The following is an 18,822-nucleotide window of genomic DNA, read 5'->3' as shown; positions in this document are numbered from 1 at the left end:
GTCAAAAAAAAATCTTATTTTGTGAGGGGCAGCCAATCAGAAGAAAGGTAGTTTAAAGGGAGGGGGAAGGGAACTAGAAATGGCTTCTTTGCTTTCATACACTCCAAGGATAAAAAGAAATATGACATTGTTCCCCTTTAAAGTAGACCATCTTCCTCTTTTGGCTGCTCACCACAGCAGATGATATGCCTCAATCTCACCCTATCCCTAACGTCCTCCTCTGTCACAGCAGCCTTCCGTATATTCTTTTTTTCTCTATCCATCAATCGTCTCTGTCGTCCTTGTGTCTTCCTTCTCCCTGACAGCTCCATATTCAACATTGTCTCATTTAAGAAAGATGTTGGACATAAAAGTGGCTCTTCATAGTTAGTTTCAAACTCAGCCCATAAACCTGTTGCTTAGAAATACTTATACCCACATATGAATTTAGTTATATTATACTAAATCTATATGGAGTTGGTTTTGCCTGTTGTAAGCAAAAATATCCAGGTAATGCTGAAGTGGTTCTTTTTGGCACAAAGGGAAATCTTCTATCTGAGAAGCTTATTCAGCCCCTTGGACGTTTCTTTAAATTTGAAGACGTATATAACATGGTGGAAATGCTGATAGACTGATAATACTCATTTCTGAGCAAAGTACTGCCACAGACCAGCAGCCTCATTACTACCACCAATGCTGTCAGTGCAGTCTTATGTTAGTGGAACCATAAAAATGTCAGTACTTTTTCAATTTGTCAATTTGATGGAAAATTGACAGAGAAATGGGAAATATGACAGTCTGAGAATGTCACAGCATTGTGATTGTGGCTGAATGTGTTGCTGACATGGTTGATAGATGAAAATGAAGCATGCGGGATCAGACTCGCAGACTTCTCAACCTTGAGAGTCCATGGCAACCCACTGAAAGCAGAATGGTAAACGGAGGCAGGCTGTGTGAGAGAAAGAAATTAGTTCTGGGCCAGAACTGTCTCTTCATTTCCGCATAATAATACTGCAGTAAAATGGTTGAGAGAAAAAAGAAGAAAAAAGTATTAAAAATCTTAGACCAATACAAATCCCTGTGCTTTTTTGCCCCTGTTTTCTCTGTGCTGTGTCTCACTTCTCTACTCTTTTTCATCTTTCAGGAATTCACTCCGAACACTGTGGACCTAAGCAGGCCTGAGGGCTCTGACATATACCAAATCCCTGCCCAGGGGAACAGGGGAGATTAAAAACTTCTGATTGAGGTGGAGAGGAAACAGACACAGAGAGAGGGAAGGAGAGACAGAAAGAAAGCTTATCGTTCACCTTTGTTCTTTTTAAAGCCCCAAGTGAAAGATCTCCATAGGCATGTCTGTGAATAACAGCAAACACAAGAGCAGCTGCCCACCACTGTGGTCAGAAGATGGAGTGAGAGAGTGAGGGAGGAGACGAGAACAGGATTACATCCTGTGAAAGAGCCAAGCTCATATTCTACTTTAATTGAATGCCTGGGAGAAAGGAGAGGCATGAGAGCAAGCCTTTTCAGTGCCAACTGCTTCAAGAGGTACTGCAATTAACCCTCTGGCCATCATAAAGTAATACCTGGCTTTTGCTGTTTTCCAATTGCTGGGTTTGGTTGTACACTGTGGATGTGTGCTTGGGCCGTGGTCATGTTTCAGCCCCTGGTGTGTAGACCGGAACGGACCGGCTCTCAAAGAAACGGCCTGATTCCTCCTCTGTTGCTGCTGCTGCTGCTTCTTTACACCTCCCTTAAGCCCGCTCAGGCGGCCAAACCCAAAGGGCCAGGACACACACATTTGAACTCTATTCGCATCGATGGGGATATCTCCTTAGGTGGGCTCTTCCCAGTACACGCCAGAGGGCACGATGGAAAGCCGTGTGGGGAGCTGAAGAAGGAGAAGGGCATACATAGACTGGAGGCCATGCTCTTTGCCCTTGACCGCATCAATAATGACAATAATCTACTGCCCAACATCACACTGGGAGCACGAATCCTGGACACCTGCTCAAGGGACACTCACGCCTTGGAGCAGTCTCTCACCTTCGTGCAGGCTCTGATCGAGAAGGACGGCACAGATGTCAAATGTCTCGGTGGGGGGGCGCCCATTATCACCAAACCTGAGAGGGTTGTAGGTGTTATTGGAGCCTCCTCCAGCTCTGTTTCCATCATGGTGGCCAATATATTACGCCTGTTTAAGGTAAGATTATCATTACTTATTAGCTTGGTTTGTTGGGATGTGCGAATTGCACAAAACATAGGATAGAATCGATTCCAAATGATGTATTAGCCTGAAAAATACATTTGCTTTTGCTTCAGTGATGCACGTAGACACTGTATTTGTTTGAATAATTAATAACACCGGATGGAAAACAGTACAAGCCGCTGAACAATGTGAGAGAACAATAAGTGTTCGATATCTGCTGCCACACAAAGACCAATTTCATAACTTCAGTGAGGAGATGCCTGGGTAAATCTCATCCCGGCTGGTGCCCTGGAGGAGCTGGTTGCTAAGCAGTGAGAGGTATTGCCTGTCACAATACAAAAGTGATTAATAGGATTTGATTTCACTTTTGGCCTATAGCCTTTCCCTTGATCACAATAGTGTTTACATTTGTTTACACTACAGAAAAAATATGTTCTCTTCGTGGACATTTGGACATTTGATAAATTATTCAATACAGATTTTATTATCACGCCAGTCAGCCATGGCAGTCATAATAGTTCTTTTTCACTTTACCAAAGGCATGATTGCTATTTAACGCTTGGCTCACTACAAAAATAACAAACCTTTTTTTGACTAAAAAGAATTAGTTTTTTAAAAGTACTGTCATGTTTGAAAAGGTTTCATGGGTAATTACACCTTTTTGCTAAATATTAGACAAATCACTTTCAGTGAGATGAGGTAGTGGCTGATTTAAATTCAGTGATAATTAAAACCAGGAACTTTTCCTCACACAAACTTGGGGCTGAAAAAATATTTTATTATTTATACAAGACCCTGACTCCAGATTTTACCTTCACCTTGATCTTGCATGGGAATTTGTGTCTATGACTGTCCTTTTCTTGCTTATGCTGCAAGGTCAAAGGGGAACTCGATCACACTCAAAACCATTCTTTCAGCTGATTCAGTGTTTGCCCAAGGACACTTCAACAGAACAGGTGTTTACTGTCATCAATTCTTTTAAAACGTCAGTATCTAAAATGCTAGATGAGGAGCTGCAGATTCAACTCGAAGCACACTGCTGGACATTTTTTCAGTGCTGTATCACTGTACACAACACCAGATGAAAGCACAGCAGGCCACACATAGATTTTACTCGGGTAGGACACGTGGGTATATTGAGGTCTGCCCAAGTATATTTTGAAACCAGCCTTTTTATTTAAACTTCTGTTATATATAAGAGTCCTAGCAGCTGCCTCTGAGGCTGAAAAGTGAAGCTAATACAAAGTGTCAAAAGCTCCTTTTCCTAGAGTGGCCACAAAAGCCAGTCAGTCCCCATAGACTCCTCTTTTAAACGTGGTAAAAAGCATGTTTATGGATATTGTACCTTTTCATAACAACTATATATAATTTTACTTTTTTTAATAACATGTTCATTTGGATACTGGTTAAAGTGCACGTTAAGTTTGCAGCATGGCTGCTTCATTTGACAGATGTGGTGGCACCTGCAGCCAATTGCTGTCTACTAGGTTGTGCTTCCTCTAATGTGGGTGACAGACACTCTTTGTGTGGTTGACATCACTTGGATTAGAGATGTAATTACTTTACAGACAGCACTGTAAGTCAGGTGTGCTGCACCTGTGGAATTTTTGGCAGCTTAGCGTTAGTTTGTAACTTAGCTGTCTATCCTCTTGTCCAAACATGGCAACCTCAGAATCCAGAAAATCAACATGGTGGAAACCAAAATGCTAATACTAATGCTTCAAACTGTGGAGTCCAGAATATTATGGGATGTAACAGTGGTTACTTCCATCTTTTATATACAGTGTATGCTGCCAACCAGCTAACTGAGACCCTTTATCTCGTGCACGTTTCTGTACTGGCAACCAAATTGCTTTTGTTTCAGCTCTTTATTAAACACTGCACGCTTACATACAGTACTGTGCAAAAGTTATAGGCAGGTGAGGGAAAAAATGCTGTAAACAAAGAATGCTTTTAAAAATGGAAGTGTTAATCATTTATTTTCATCAATCAACAAAATGCAGTGAATGAACAAAAGAGAAATCTAAATCAAATCAATATTTGGTGTGACCATATTTTGCCTTTAAAACAGCATCAGTTCTTCTAGGTACACTTTCAGACAGTTTTTGAAGCAGCTCGGCTGGTCAGTTGTTCCAAACATATTGGAGAACTAATCATAGATCTTCTGTGGATGTGGGCTTCCTCACATCCTTCTCTCGTCATCTAATCCCAGACACACTCGATGATGTAGAAATCAGGGCTCTGTGGGGGCCATACCATCACTTCCAGTACTACTTGTTCTTCTTTACGCTGAAGATAGTTCTTAATGACTTTGGCTTTATGTGTGGGGTCATTGTGCTGCTGCAGAATACATTTGGGGCCAATAAACAATCATTTATATTTCTGAAAGCATTCTAAATGTCATGAAAATATCAAAGGGTGTTTGTGAAATAAAAAGAGTTGATCAGCCTACCATATGTTCATTTTTCTTTCATTCATTAGTTTATTAATGATTAGTTATTTGTCATTTTTAAGCCAAATGCTTAATTCAAAGCTTTGTTAATTCATGTATTTTTGCTTTGTTTTATTTTGCTACTCTTCTTTGTCTTATTTGATGTATAAATTCAGTATCTCAGGTTCTGGAGTGTAGTTTTGAGGGTCGGAGGGGAGGCAATTTGAAGTTGTTACCTTGGGCTCTGGGAAACTCCGGGGGCATTTTTACTATTTGCGACATAATTTAGGAAATAATTGGCTGATGGATGTGAATGAATGAAAATGAAATGAAAAATAATCATTAGCTGCACTGTTGGATGATGTAAATGAAAGCCAAAGGAGCATGATGTACAATGTGTTTCTATACTACTTTTTTCCCCCTTGATCAACCAATCAATGTTCTCATCACCAGTACCAAATCCTAGACAACCGCTGAACCAGACCAGACTCAGACGCTTTATCTGCTACCTTCCAGTGTGATGTCATTCGCCAGCGGTATCCAGGAGAGATGCTCCGCTGTGTGATTTATTTATTTATTTTACTTTGTTATAACTGGAGTATGATTAGGACATGTTTCTTTTTTTATTTTATTGCCTGTAAAAATGTGTTCATTTTACAGGCGATGTGAGTGAAGCCAAAAAAAAAAAAAAAAGTGAGATGTGAAGTAAAGCATGAAAGCTGATATATACTGTAGGAGTTTGGTGTGGGGTAGCTGGTGTGTAGGTGTGCTGCACTGCAGTGTATCTGGACAGAAGCCATTAATACTATAGCACCACTCATACTTCCAGATAGGTTGAGTAATTTTAAAAATCAAAAATATGGAAAATGAAAAGTAGTATTCACATCACTAAATAAAATCAATGCAAATGACCTGGAATGCTTAGATTTAGCTACAGCTAGATTTTGCTGAGATGGATATGAGGCTTTTATTTTGTTTTTTTATGCTTATTTATGTATTAGTTAATCTAATACTCCACAGCAACAGCCTGGAGTCTGTGTTATTTGATAAGCTCCCTGATTCCAGAGTGTTACAAACCACACGGGATGTATCCTCCTCCTCGAGGCCCCCAGCATTAATCAGTGTGAACCCAGTGTGATGGCACACACGCACTTCCTCACACACGCCAAGGTCTCGTGCATTCTTTTATATGTTTCAATGTGTGTAAATGTTTTTGTTAAAGTCTGTGTATAGGTTTGTGCATCTCCGTACGGATATGTTCAGTACACACCAGTAGAAAATATACTCTAGCACACAGAACCCTGTGCATGAACTTTGCATTTCTCTCTGTCTTCATCTCATAAAGTATGCCTATATGTGCACTCGCACAGGTAAGAGTCGGTGTGGGCCACAGTAATGAGCATCTCCTGCAGTGCGTTCCTGATCCCTTTCTCGCATGGGAGCCTCAAATCCTTCGTCATTAGCACAGTGCTCATTGCTTCTTCATTAATGCATGTAAGCGTTGTCCTTGCATATTTAATCTGAATGTCTCTGATCTCCTATCTCTTTATCCTCAATGCATATAAGCAATGCATCCCCCTCTTCTGCTTTTTTATATGCAGACAAATGGAGGGTGAGAAAGCAGCACTAAACTGACAGCAAGCCAGTCCATCTTCAATACTATCACTTTTTAATCACTCTTCTGAAAATCAAACGCTTACCGACACAGTCAATCAATCAAAGACTGTTGCAACAAAAAAAAGACTGAACTAAACTGTTACAGTTACACAATTTAACAGCAAACTTTTAATGCAGAGCAGTGTGTGGTCATTTAGGCCAAGACTTTGAGTTATAGCTTCCCAGGGATCCATAGGTCAGCCAAATGCCAGCCCGTTCTTCTGCCCCTGATGGAGCTGCTGATGGCCTCAGAAAGTTTTAACTTCCTCCTTGCCCCCCCACACACACACACTTCCCCCAAAGAAAAAAAAAGTCTACTTATTATAAAAATAATAAGTAGAAGGAGTTCAGGGAAGATTGTGTCTACTAGCTTTGTTGCTAGGCATAAATGCTTGATTTAAAAGAAGGCAAAGTATGTACACAACTACCAACTCAGCATACTGGTGAAGTTAAAACCAACTTGTAGACATGCTTATGCATCTGTGTGCATATCTACATGCATAAACCATGTGCAAAATTGCAGCACTCAAATATACGAGCTATATAAATGCTTCACACAAAGAAACAGTCTCGTACAAAAGTAATCATGCGCATTTGCACACAAACCACTTTAAAGGCAGCAGCAGCCACCCTGGTGTAGTTAGCAGGTTTTCTAAAAAGTGTTTCCTCAGCACTCAGCTGCATACAGATTTGGTCCAGAGAAGCTGATGAATATTTTACTTGAACCTTATGTAACGGTACATGGGGACCAGGAGCTGCAGCTGAAGAAGATTTTCGTGCATTTCACAGAAGAGGGAGCTGCTTTGACAAGCATTTGGGGAAAAAGATAATTTGTGATCACAGAAAAGCCATGTCAGATGATTGCATTATTCATTTACGCAGCAGATGTGTTCATAATGTGTTGACTCATGTCACAGATTACACTACCAGGTCTGTCCTTCCCAATCAGCGGATACTGACAGGGATATTATTTTAAATTCAACCACAGCAGAAGCTTGGCTCTCGTTCAGTGAAAACAAAGTAGTTTTCTAAATTTCATTTGATTTCATTTGATCTGATCTGTGGTACACATGAGTAGCAAAACAGACACATTGACCCAAGAATAAGATGCTCAGAACCGTCAAGCCTTTAATGCTCACTGGAAAGCATTTTGCTGGCTTTTTGTTGCTCTAACATTGCAGTTTAGTGCTGGCTGGACAAAGCATCTCACATTCACTTAATGGTTAGTTTCAGCAGTAAAAGGGTTCAGAGAAGAGTAAAAAGAGTAAAAAAAATATCCATTTCGAGGAAGAAAAGTAGAAGTTAAGGATTTTTCATGCAAGAAAACACAAGCCTTCACTTCAGCATCCCACTCAATGTTGCATTATCTCTGAAATTTAGTTCACGCCCTAATGTTTTTTTCTTTTCTTTTTAAAGTTTCGTATTGGAAACATAAAAACTGACCTGTGTTTATGCAACTCCACATTGTGGGAGCATGTTCTAAACTGTAAAGGTCTCAGGAAAAAAAACGCACACAAACAAGAAGCACAAAATAAGGCATTAGGACAGTAAGTACTTCTGACCTTTTAGTGAATCTTGTTAGGCCGCACCTTCGCAGATTAAATGCTTTAAAAACTCAAAAGTAAAGCAAATCATTTTTATTAGTTTTGGGGAGATTGGAAGGAAAGAACACCAAATATTATTAATATTTTCCATGATTTATGGTGGATGATTGCTATATATATATATATATATATATATATATATATATATATATATATATATATATATATATATATATATATATATATATATATATATATATATATATATATATATATATATATATATATATCATATACCCATGAATCATTGCTAATAAAAAAGCACGTGAATAAGAAGATCTATGCTGAAAAGTGCATTGTTAGGCAGATCAGATAAAAAATGCTGTCAGTTACTATATAGAGCCTGTGATCCTAAAAAGTAAACGAATATATCTCAAATGTAAGTAGTGATTCTAGCTTTTTTTTTTGTTTTATAAAAATACAGAGTGGGTGGTGTTTTTGAAGGAGAATAAAAGCCATACTTTAAAAATCAAATTTCAGTCTGATGCTGCTAATGTTTGCTTTTTACTGGCTTCTTTGGCTACCATGACTCATTTCTCAGTGTGTACTTGTGCACTTAGGAGAAAAAAAATATCACTTATAGTGAAGCTACAATTATGTGGTGGCTTGTAAGGTAAAAGCTATCGGTGTCAGTCTCATTCAGAGTATGTCCATGTTGAAACCTAGTCACAAAAGAAACCACGAAGAGGGTGGCAGCTATCATTAGCTGACTGTCTCTATCGTGGTTCCCTGAATGAGCGAGCTGATACATTCTGCAGCTGTTATGTGGTCAAAGCTCCACCACACCCCTTTCTCCCAGTGGTGTTCACCATCTGCTTTGTTGTAGCCTCTTTTAGCAAGTTAATGCTTATTTCCCCCCAGTTGATCCTTTGCTCCTGAGCTCATTTTGGCTTCGGACCAGTTTGGCAAAATCTGTTAATGTTATGCTGGTATGGTCATTTGTTTCCTTTTTTTTTCTCTTTGGTTAGAAAGAGAACATGTGCAAATAAAATGAAAAATTTGATTGGGACCTACATTATTTTGTTTAAACTTATACAAGAAAAAAAAAAGATCTTAAACCAGAAATAATATATTAATGCCTACAATATTAGATTATTGTTGCAATAAAAAATGCCTTAATTTATTTTACTTTTTTAGAAAATTTGTTTTGATTGTTGTAGTATGACTGCTAAATACAAAATCCGTGACATCCCTCACTGGTTTGTGAAGTGCTGTTCTGAAGCTTCAAGATTTTTTGCGCTCATCATCTTGATGCTATCATTACATTCTAAACCAGATGTGACGATGATGAGGGATCCAAACGCACATCGAGCTGCGCACTGAGGACATAAACGGTGTTTGCAAAGGTCAAGTGGGCCATTTTAGCAACCATAGCTATCGCCCCCTAGTGGCCTTCTAAAAAAACAAACAAACCAAGTTTAAGGAACTTACGCACTGACTTTACTTGTCAGAACCGGAAGTTATGCTCGTCTTTTATGCTGTGTATGATTTATGCTCTCAGAATCAGTAAAAAAGTATCAAAAAGCAGTTATTGTATTCAAATTCTAGATTCACCTTGTTCCTAAAATGACACTGAGGTGGTGGACAGTGAAGCTGCGTCTCGATGTTGGGAGAAACTTTTATTTTTGAACTGTCTTTTCAAACCTACATTTTCTTTGACCGTTAAATATAATTCAATTGAAAACCAATGAAACAGAAGTGGTGGAAGATGTATGTTCATCTGGGTTGGAATAAGGCCCAGATTAGAGGGTATTTTCAAGCGTGAAGCCTGTCTTTAAATGGCAACTACTGATCCACACAGGTCTATGAATAAAAGACTGATGGCTCCAATACAGAGTTCTGTGGGTGCCCTCTTTTCCTCATCTTGGCTCAAGCTGAACTAAACTGTAAGGTTTGAGCATTTACGGAGTTTGGGTGACCTCTGCAAGAAAAGAAAGAAAGAGAGAGAAAAAAAAAAAAGCATCATTGCTTAAATTAATACGGTGCAATAATCATTTTATCTTCAAAATTTTAATTAAGCATAAGGTTTGATCCACTGCCCAGTCCTGAGTCACAAAACAAAAGCCTGGATTTCAAATTAGGCAGTTCATCAGTAGTGTTTTCTCTTTTGTAACTTTTTATTTTTATTTTTTTAAATACACAGCATTATTAAACACTGAAAGAAAGGGCGGGGTGGCGGTGGGATAACACAGACACTTTGTTGGACATTAAGTTTAAAATGATTTCCTGTAAAATCCTCCCAGTCTTTGCCAGCTTTTCAAAACACATTATTTGAGCAGCTTTTTATCTTTCCGCCGTTGGGCTTGTATTCATTTGGAATGAAGCAATAACCCGAGTAGAGCTTCTATAGAAAATTTAATCAAATCTCCAAATTCAAATGCATACTTTTGGTGTTAATTTAGATTTTGTACCCAGACAGAATTACATTAGCGGTAGGAAAAAATCCAAAACCTTCAGCACTGTAATATATTTCAGTCCATGTACTTATAAAAAACTGACAGGCCTTGAATTAAAACACGAATAGTTTCATTTTATAATACACGTTATTCATTTTCTGTACATCATGTTTTATCACTGTCTGGATGAAATTGGTTATCCTATTTATTTCATTTTATCAGTGTGATTGCTCACACTTTTAATGACACTGGATACGGTCATCAATCATTCGGTATCTGATACATTTCTTTGAATTTTGACCCTGTTGTAGCCCTTGCAGCGAACTCTTAAAACATGGGGGGAAAAAAAATGGGTCATGAAATTTCATGCTTCGTCTCACTTTGTTCTGATGGTTTTTATTCCCCTATAAACCTTCCAGTGACACAGCACAATGACAGCCCTGTGCCAAAATTGATTTAGCAGCTCATTTGGGGGATGACAGCTAAATCAAGATTTACTAGTATCAGCTCATTGAAGCATCTCACTTCGACCAAGCCTACTCATTCAGTGAGCCAGTGACAACATGATTGTTTGCACCAACTGCTTCATTGCTGTGCATGTACTTCAGTTCATGCAAGAAAGTGACATGTTTAGACTTAAGTCAGACAAAAAATCAGAGTTTTAGCATTTGCAGAGGCAAGTTTCATTTTATGTTCAGTTGGATGTTATTGATAACAAAAAATACTTTTTACCTTATATGTGGTGGTGGTGGTGGTGGTGTGTGTGTGGGGGGGGGGGATAGTTCCAAGGACAATACATTACATTTTTAATTAGACAGAAACCTGGACACATCAATTTAAAGAGATTCAAGGGGATGGCACAGCACAGATGGAAAGATTGTATAGGGCTTTGTTACATTATTATTTCAAAATGTGAGCCATTTTGGCCCAAGTACTGTAAGTCATTGCAGAAACTGCAGACAATAATCCTGCTACGTTCTCACAGGTGGTATTTTTCCATTTTCTCTATTTTCCTATGCTTTTTTCCATCCCTATCCTTCTTTTTTCTCTCTGTCATCCAACTACTCCATTAACAAAATGCTGACCTATGAGGCCATCACTTTATTCTCCATTCTTTTATAGGTAATATACATATAGTAACTGTATTATTCTGTCTCAATTTTTGATTTTGGTCAGCCAGATGTTATTTGACTTGGAAACACATTGTGCTTTGACTGCCAGAGAGGCTTCGGCATCATGCATGTAATTTAATTCTGCTCATGCAGCCTCTGCCTGCACCTACAGTGCAAGGCTCTGTCTGGCTCAACATGACAGGGGCATTTTGTGGATATATATATATTTTTTGTCCTGATTTGGTCCAATCCTAAATCAGACCCCCCAAAATTTTAGTCTTTCACTGAATGGCCCAGATTTCACAGATCCGACAAAGAATCATTTTCTGCAGGTCTTGTAAGCTGTATGAAGCTAGAGGGTAGTTTGATGCCATAAGAAAACACGTGTTCTTTATTCACATCCAGGTCTTATGTAGATGTTTTTGTTTGTGTTCCCTTAAATGAAAGAAATATAACCTCAAATAACTAGCTGAAAATGCTGAATAAAGCATTTAAAAAAAAATTGTGTCCTCTTTTAAATCTGCTGTGGTATAGTTTAATTACTGAGTTCAAAGGATGTAGAATCAGAGAAAAGATTAAAATGGGAAAAGATTACTTTGTGTGACGCGAGACTCAAAAGAAAGAGGCAAATATTCTGAATAAAAATGGAACACAGGCAAAATGAAGCTGTGTTTATTTACATTATATGGGAAGTAATGCAAGGCCACCTACGTGTTACACTACAGGAGCTGCTTGGCCATAGAAACTCCTAGGAGGCAACTGGACTTAAAACATCTGAATTCAAACATTAAGAATTTGAAGAGGAGAGATCAATCTCTCTGGCGATAAGACACAGATGGCCCATCATGGCAGAATGGAACCCTAGAGGTGATTGCCAATACTTTTATCCATATAGTACTATATTAGAAATTATATTGAAGTTTTAACAAAAAACAAATGGTGTAGGGTAGGTTGCCCTGTGGGCCCCTGTATTTTTCTCCAATGCAAATCTGATAGATATTTCCCCCTGTTGTTTTAATGTGTATTTGAAAGGTTTTTACAGAATGGAGTACAGTAATTGTCAGCTTGAGACATTTTATCCTTATCTTACTTGTCACTGTACTGGACAGGTTTTACGCACACACTGGACTATACAATAAAAGCAACGCATGCACAGTGATGTTCTAAGCAGAGACAAAGACGAACTAGCCTGACAGTAGATTATGGCACAACACAGTAGAGACTCTCTAACTGAGCTGCATTTGGAGCTTCTCTGCTTCTCTTCTCCTTCTAATATTACTTCTGATATTTGCTAGTGTGATTTTTGTTTTTTGATCATTTCCTTGATAAATTAAACAAGCTGGTTTACCCCGAGCATGACAGACAAGCCAAAATAAAGATAAATTTTAAATATATGATGTTAATGTAATCTAAAAAATACCATGCAACAAATGATAATGTGGTTTTATGACATGCAGTCTCCATGCAAAAATGTTGCACAAAATATTTTCAGATTCAGGTCTTAGCGTTCTGTTTTCTTGAGTGCAATCTTTTTACTGCCTGATTTCTTGCTTGTGTTGTTTTGCTTCTCTGTGAGTAAGCATTGCATTGATTCATGGTGACTCATTCATCATCTTAAAAAAAAAAAAGAAGTTTTAAAGATGCACAAGGCCATGAGACATACATTTTATATTAGTATAGATTAAATTTCTCAGAGAAGTGATTTAAATAACTTTTAAATCAGCAGCAGCAATTGATTATACTCCTTATTACCATTTGTTATCGTATGTTGTATTTCACTTTAACAGCTTGTTTTTCCTGCATTAAACACAAATTATTTACGGCAGGTGTTTGCCGGCTCTGTAGGGTTTCGGGGAACTAGATGTTGTGTTATCTTGTATAATCATATTGTTTTACACTATAATTATATTTTGCCATGACTCTGATCTCATGTCGCCAAATACAAGCAACTCATTCTCAATGCAAATCAGCCGTAACATAATTTCTGTATCTTCAAGAGTTGATAAACGTCCATCTAGACTCAAGATCCAGACCTTCTACCATCTGCCAGTGTTCTTTACATGCCAACAACAATTGTGTTTCTGTGTGTGTGTGTGTGTGTGTGTGTGTGTCTGCGGGTGGCTGTGTTTGAGCACGAGTACATATGTATTTCACAGGCTGTTTGTTTGCATATTTCTATTTGGTTATATGAAGATTCTCTTATAATAGCCATATGTTTTTGCACAAACATGAAAACAAACAGCTTGAAAATTGTCTCTGTTCCCTCACAATTCAATGTACCATTAGCAGAAAGCAAGTTTTCAGTTCACAGAATCCACTGATGAAGGTTTCCTAAAAAAGAAAAAGAAAGGACAAGAAAATGCTAGAATAGAAAACGGCAGAATGCTTGATTTATGCAATTGCTTTTTTAAAAAAACAAAAAACTACTTACTAGTACAGCAAAAATAACATATTTAAAATTGTTGGTCTTATGGCACCCATATAGTCTCATCCTAAACTGACATTTAACTCTTTAACTTCTTTGCTGCTTCATTTCAGTAGCAAGCCAACAGAGCTCTGAATAAGTGTCCAAACTTCAAATATGTTTGGCTTCATAAGTGTGATTATCAGCATTTAGTGACATTTCGTCTAGTGGCACTGTTACCATTTGCAGTTGCATTTTCAAATCTTACCTTTCGTACACAATTTTTCCATTTGTGGAGCCAAATAATAATAATAATAAAAAAAAATCTTGTATGTATTTACTAATTTTCATTTGTTTATTTATTTATTTTTGTAATGGTTACTTGCTCACAGCTCATTAAGTTCCTCTTTTTAAGTTCTTGTTAATAAAAGAACTTGTTTAGTTTATATAAAGGGAAATGGCATATCAAATATAAAAGACAACTTATGAATGCATCCTGCTGGAGTCATTACAGAGTGAACATTTGAATTTTAATGGAATTTATAATTAGGAATAAAAATGTGAAAGCTCTGCACATCACGATATCTCCAGCAGTAACAGCCATTACTGTTAAAGTTAATATCTGCTGAATAAAATAGCTGTTAGTGTTTATTTGGTATTATTATTTGTAGTTTGGTGTGTGTGCGCGTGCATGTGTGGGGGTGGTGGGGGTGGGATCGGGGGAGTTATATTCTGTTATTTGTAAATTTTATGTGAAAATTCACACAAGTAATTTTTTCTTGAATGAAGAACCAAACTATCTCAGTTGATGCTGGATAGTAATGGTTGAGACAAAATATTGATACTGCAGTATTAGGGTTATATTGGCACATAGTATCAATAACTGTATTAAACACGCAAGTGCCCTGAACTAATTTATCCATTATTCGGACTTAAGCCACTGTTGCATGTCTTTTACTGGAAACCCTTACTGAATTCATGAAGGTAAAGTGATCTGGAAGTGTCCTTAATGATGATGATGTAGAAGAAAGTAGACTAATTAAACAGAAGAACTGCCAATGTCTTTCTATCTTTTTGAACTTAGGTTATATAAAAGCAAGCAAACACAGTCTGTGCAAACCCTTAAAAATACTAAGTTCACCTCAGGATTCAGGAGCTTGTAGAACCACCTTTAACCAGCAGGATCTTGAAGTAATCATTTTCTGTATGACTTTATCAGTCTCTCATGTTGTTGTGGAGGAACTTTGGCCCACCTTTCATTACAACATTGCTTTGGTTTATTGATGCCGCTTTTCCACTAGTATCTACTTGTCTTGGGTCAGCTCAACTCTGACCTGTTTCGGTCATTTTTAATTACAGTTGAGTACATCCTCGATGTGTGTGAGGTTGTTATTGCAATGTAGCCGAAAAGTCCCATGATGTAATTTGTATGCAACACAAACACAACAGTAATGGAGGACGTTGATACTTTTTGTCTTATTCGGAAACCACGGCGTTGATTTTTGTGCTGCCATTTCCCTCATTGCTGGGTTTCAGAACTGACATTTTTGATTTTTGTGAAGGAGCTGCTTTCATGACTCATGTACCTGGTACCAGGTGCTACCACACAATAGAAAACCCTAAAAAGTTGAGTTGAGCTGAGCAGAGTAGCTACTAGTAGAAAAGAGGAAGGAGATTTGTGGGCATTTATGCACAGCTGTCTTGTCACAGCATTACACTCTTGTTGAGGCCTGAAATTTGACTGGGTCTTTAAAACAGCTTGATTCTTCTCTTTTTCATCCATTTTATTATAGATTTGCTGGTGGGACTGGGATCACTGTCCTGTTGCATGACCCAGTTTCAGCCACTTTTAGCTGGTGGAGAGATGGCCTCACATTTGACTCTAGATTACGTTTTGTATACAGAGAGTTCATGGTTGACTCAGTGACTGCACCACCCTCCACCACTTTTTTTTTTTAATAGAAAAGTCGCTTTCTCTTGGCAACCCATCCAAACAAGCCATACTTGTTTAGTCTCTTTCTAAATGTACTGATGTACTGTCACGAACTTTAACATTTTACATGCTGACTAAAGCCTGTAGTCTGAGATGTAGCTCTTGGGTTTTTTGCAGTTTATCTGAGCATTGCGTGTCTTGATATGATCAGCTGACTCTTGTAAGCTTCAGACTCTGGGGGAGTTAGTGGCACTAAAAGACTCAGTCTGCTGTGTTTTTAACACAAACATCATCATCAATTTGAGTCATAGAATTAACAATAGATAGTAAGAGTTGATGCAGCCTTGAAAAACATTTGAGTAGGAGGATACACGGAGGATACAAGGATACGCAGACTCAAAAAACTGAAAACACAAAAATAGACCAACAAACAAACACCCCAACACCAAAGGAGTTAGAGTATTAACTCCCTGACAGAGGTTTTTAGGTTAAACATAACTGTACCAAACAAAAAAGGCAATTAATTGTTATTTAAAAGAGAGTGCCTTTGAGTTTTTGATTTTTAAACTGATGAAAAATGGTAAGCAGGTTCCTAAGTGTTTTGTACTCTGAGCTTTGCTAATAAGAGTGTCAGAGCTCAAGAGTGATTTACACTGTTGAGCCTGAATAATTTTTCAGTATGAAAGTGAAATGTTCACACTGTAGCTGTGGGAATTTCAGTCCATTAAAAACTAGGTTTGAATTTTTTTCTTTTGTGTACTCTGTCTATATATTTGGTTTATTATTGTATTCAGGTATTTATACATATATTTAAACTTTTTACTTGTCTGAATTTTTTTTCACAGTATACTGTTGGTTTTATTTTTTTAGACTTTTTAACTTATGCAAAAGATGTAATTGTGCACACAGTTTAAACATGAGAATTTTCAACCTTATTTTCAGACAAATTTAACTGGTAAAGGTATTTGGTGTTTTATACTGTGTGGATAACTGCATTCCACTTCTTATTGCCTGGTTTCAGTGTGCTCAGCTTATGCTAGAGTGAGCTTCTTCCTGATGCTCCAGTTTCCTCCTGCTATTCAAACACATGCAGGTCAGTAAGGAGTTTCTAAATTGCCCATAGTTGGGACTGTCTGTCAGTTTTTTGTGCAAACCTTGTGACTGCCTTGTGCTTAATGCCAACTCTTTTCCTCAAAGGACCCTTCATAGGGATAAGCAGTTGCAATTAAAACTATTTTCCCACAGTCCTTCAGGTCTCAGGATAATTTGCATTTTCAACAAGAAAGGAGAACCTAACCTTCACCCAAAGAAAGAAAAATGCATAGAAATTTCTCAGTTTACCACAGCTTCTATAGACAGTTCAGTGCATGCGTTGATTACATTTTTTTGATTACATTCTTTTGCCAGTGGTTGCCGTAAATGTTTCAATGCAAATTTTAAATAAACACAGTTTGTTTTAAGCCCTATGTTGCAGTAGAAAATTCGATGTAATTAAATGGAATGGTAAATAGACTGAAGTCTATTTAGTGCTTTTCTAGTATTGTACACCACTTAAATCGTTCGCACTACAAGCCACAGTCACCCAGAGATCGAACCTACTGACCTTTGGATTAGCAGATGAGCCTCTCTACCTTCTGTCTGACAGATTCCCCAGAATTCAGCACCATTTGTATAAAATGTGACTTTATATTCATTTGCAATACAAATTCTTTTTTGATAATGACACTGTATTAATGTGATTAAGATTCCTGTTAAGGAGATGAAAGTTTGTTTGTTTTTTTTTAATTTTCTTTTCAATTTTAAAATGGTAAAAAAAAAAAAAAACCCTGGCTTTCCGATATGAATACTGTCTACTTTTCTTAGTTATTAGAAATAATCCACTTTATTGTTTTGTACATATTGGATGATAAAAATAATTACCAGGCTTAAATTGCTATCCAACCTTTAAAACATTATTGTTCCTTGCTTTTAAGGTTAAAAAAATTATAGAGTAGAAGTCACAAAAAGTTGATTATTTTCATCTGGATGTAGTTTTCAGTGAAACATTTTGTCACTCATCCAAGTAACTTCTTCAGTCTCAGCTGATTACAAGTTTACCCAACTTTATGAAGAATACATTTTGCACCTCTGCTGCCTAAACGAAAACTGTGATCTCTTATGTGTCAGGAGTATCGGAACAGCTGAGACCCATTCTAAACACTGCATCTTTGTGGCTTTCAAACCCCAAACATGTTGCGCCAAAAACTGATCTACCCCAAGGATCAGGTCCCCCCAGCACAAACAGAGTAATGTAGTGTTCGCTGTTAGGTGCCAGAAGGATTGCCATGATTTATACATCGGGGAAAGCAAGCAACCTCTGGCTAATTGTCTTACTGCATACTCAATCATTCAGGTAAGGAAATCTCAAAAAGTTGATTCTGTTCATCTGGATGTAGCATTTTCAGAAAAAGTTTTGGGAACCTCTGGCTAAGCGGATGACACAACACAGAAGAGCTAACTCGTCAGGCCAGGACTCCGCAATCGGTTTACACCTACAGGCCAGTGGATAGTCTTTAAGTGATGAGGATGTACACATCCTGGACAGGGAGGAATGCTGGTTTGAGCCCGGAGTCAAGGAGGCCATTTAAGTTAAAAAAGAAAGTCCATCTTTGATTCGAGGACTAGAAGTCTTTCACCATCTTACAATGCTGTGATTGCAGCCATTCCCCAACTCTCTGTGAATGGTACTCATGGCAATTGATCAGTGGTCTCTGATCAATGATCAATGGTCTTTGATCAGTAGTTGTTGATCAATGGCCATGAGTACCATTCACAGAGAGTTGAAAACGCTACATTCAGATGAACAGAATCAACCGGGATTTACTTACCTGGATAATTGAGCATACACCAAGACAAATAGACTAAAAGATTTACTGTAGCTTTTCCAAAGCTCATCAGCCATGCTCATATCAAGCAAAGAGTACCCACTTCTACTCAATGTTACAAAAGTTGTTTTGAAAAATTAGGGAAAATCAGACAAAAGCAGAAAACCAAACCAAAATGCTTCATTTCAAAATGTTCTTAAAAATCATACATTATAAATATCTAACAAAATAGCAGTG

At 37.7% G+C, this 18,822-nt stretch overlaps 1 protein-coding gene across 4 annotated transcripts in view; it reads left to right on the top strand.

The window, feature by feature from the left end:
* LOC146518007 (metabotropic glutamate receptor 4-like) overlaps positions 1–18,822 on the top strand; it is a 197,185-nt gene that overhangs the window by 34,724 nt on the left and 143,639 nt on the right. For all 4 annotated transcript variants that reach the window (XR_014873973.1, XM_085158659.1, XM_085158661.1 and 1 more), the window contains exon 2: positions 1,124–2,179. Coding sequence is in view for 3 of the 4 variants with exons in the window: in XM_085158659.1 (XP_085014785.1) it covers positions 1,610–2,179 (570 nt within the window). In the remaining variant the exon portion in view is untranslated. The remainder of the gene's footprint in view (positions 1–1,123; positions 2,180–18,822) is intronic.

The sequence above is a fragment of the Neolamprologus multifasciatus genome, chromosome 5, assembly GCF_963576455.1.
Source record: "Neolamprologus multifasciatus chromosome 5, fNeoMul1.2, whole genome shotgun sequence".
NCBI classification, from domain to species: domain Eukaryota; kingdom Metazoa; phylum Chordata; class Actinopteri; order Cichliformes; family Cichlidae; genus Neolamprologus; species Neolamprologus multifasciatus.
This window is presented reverse-complemented; position numbering and strand designations above follow the sequence as displayed.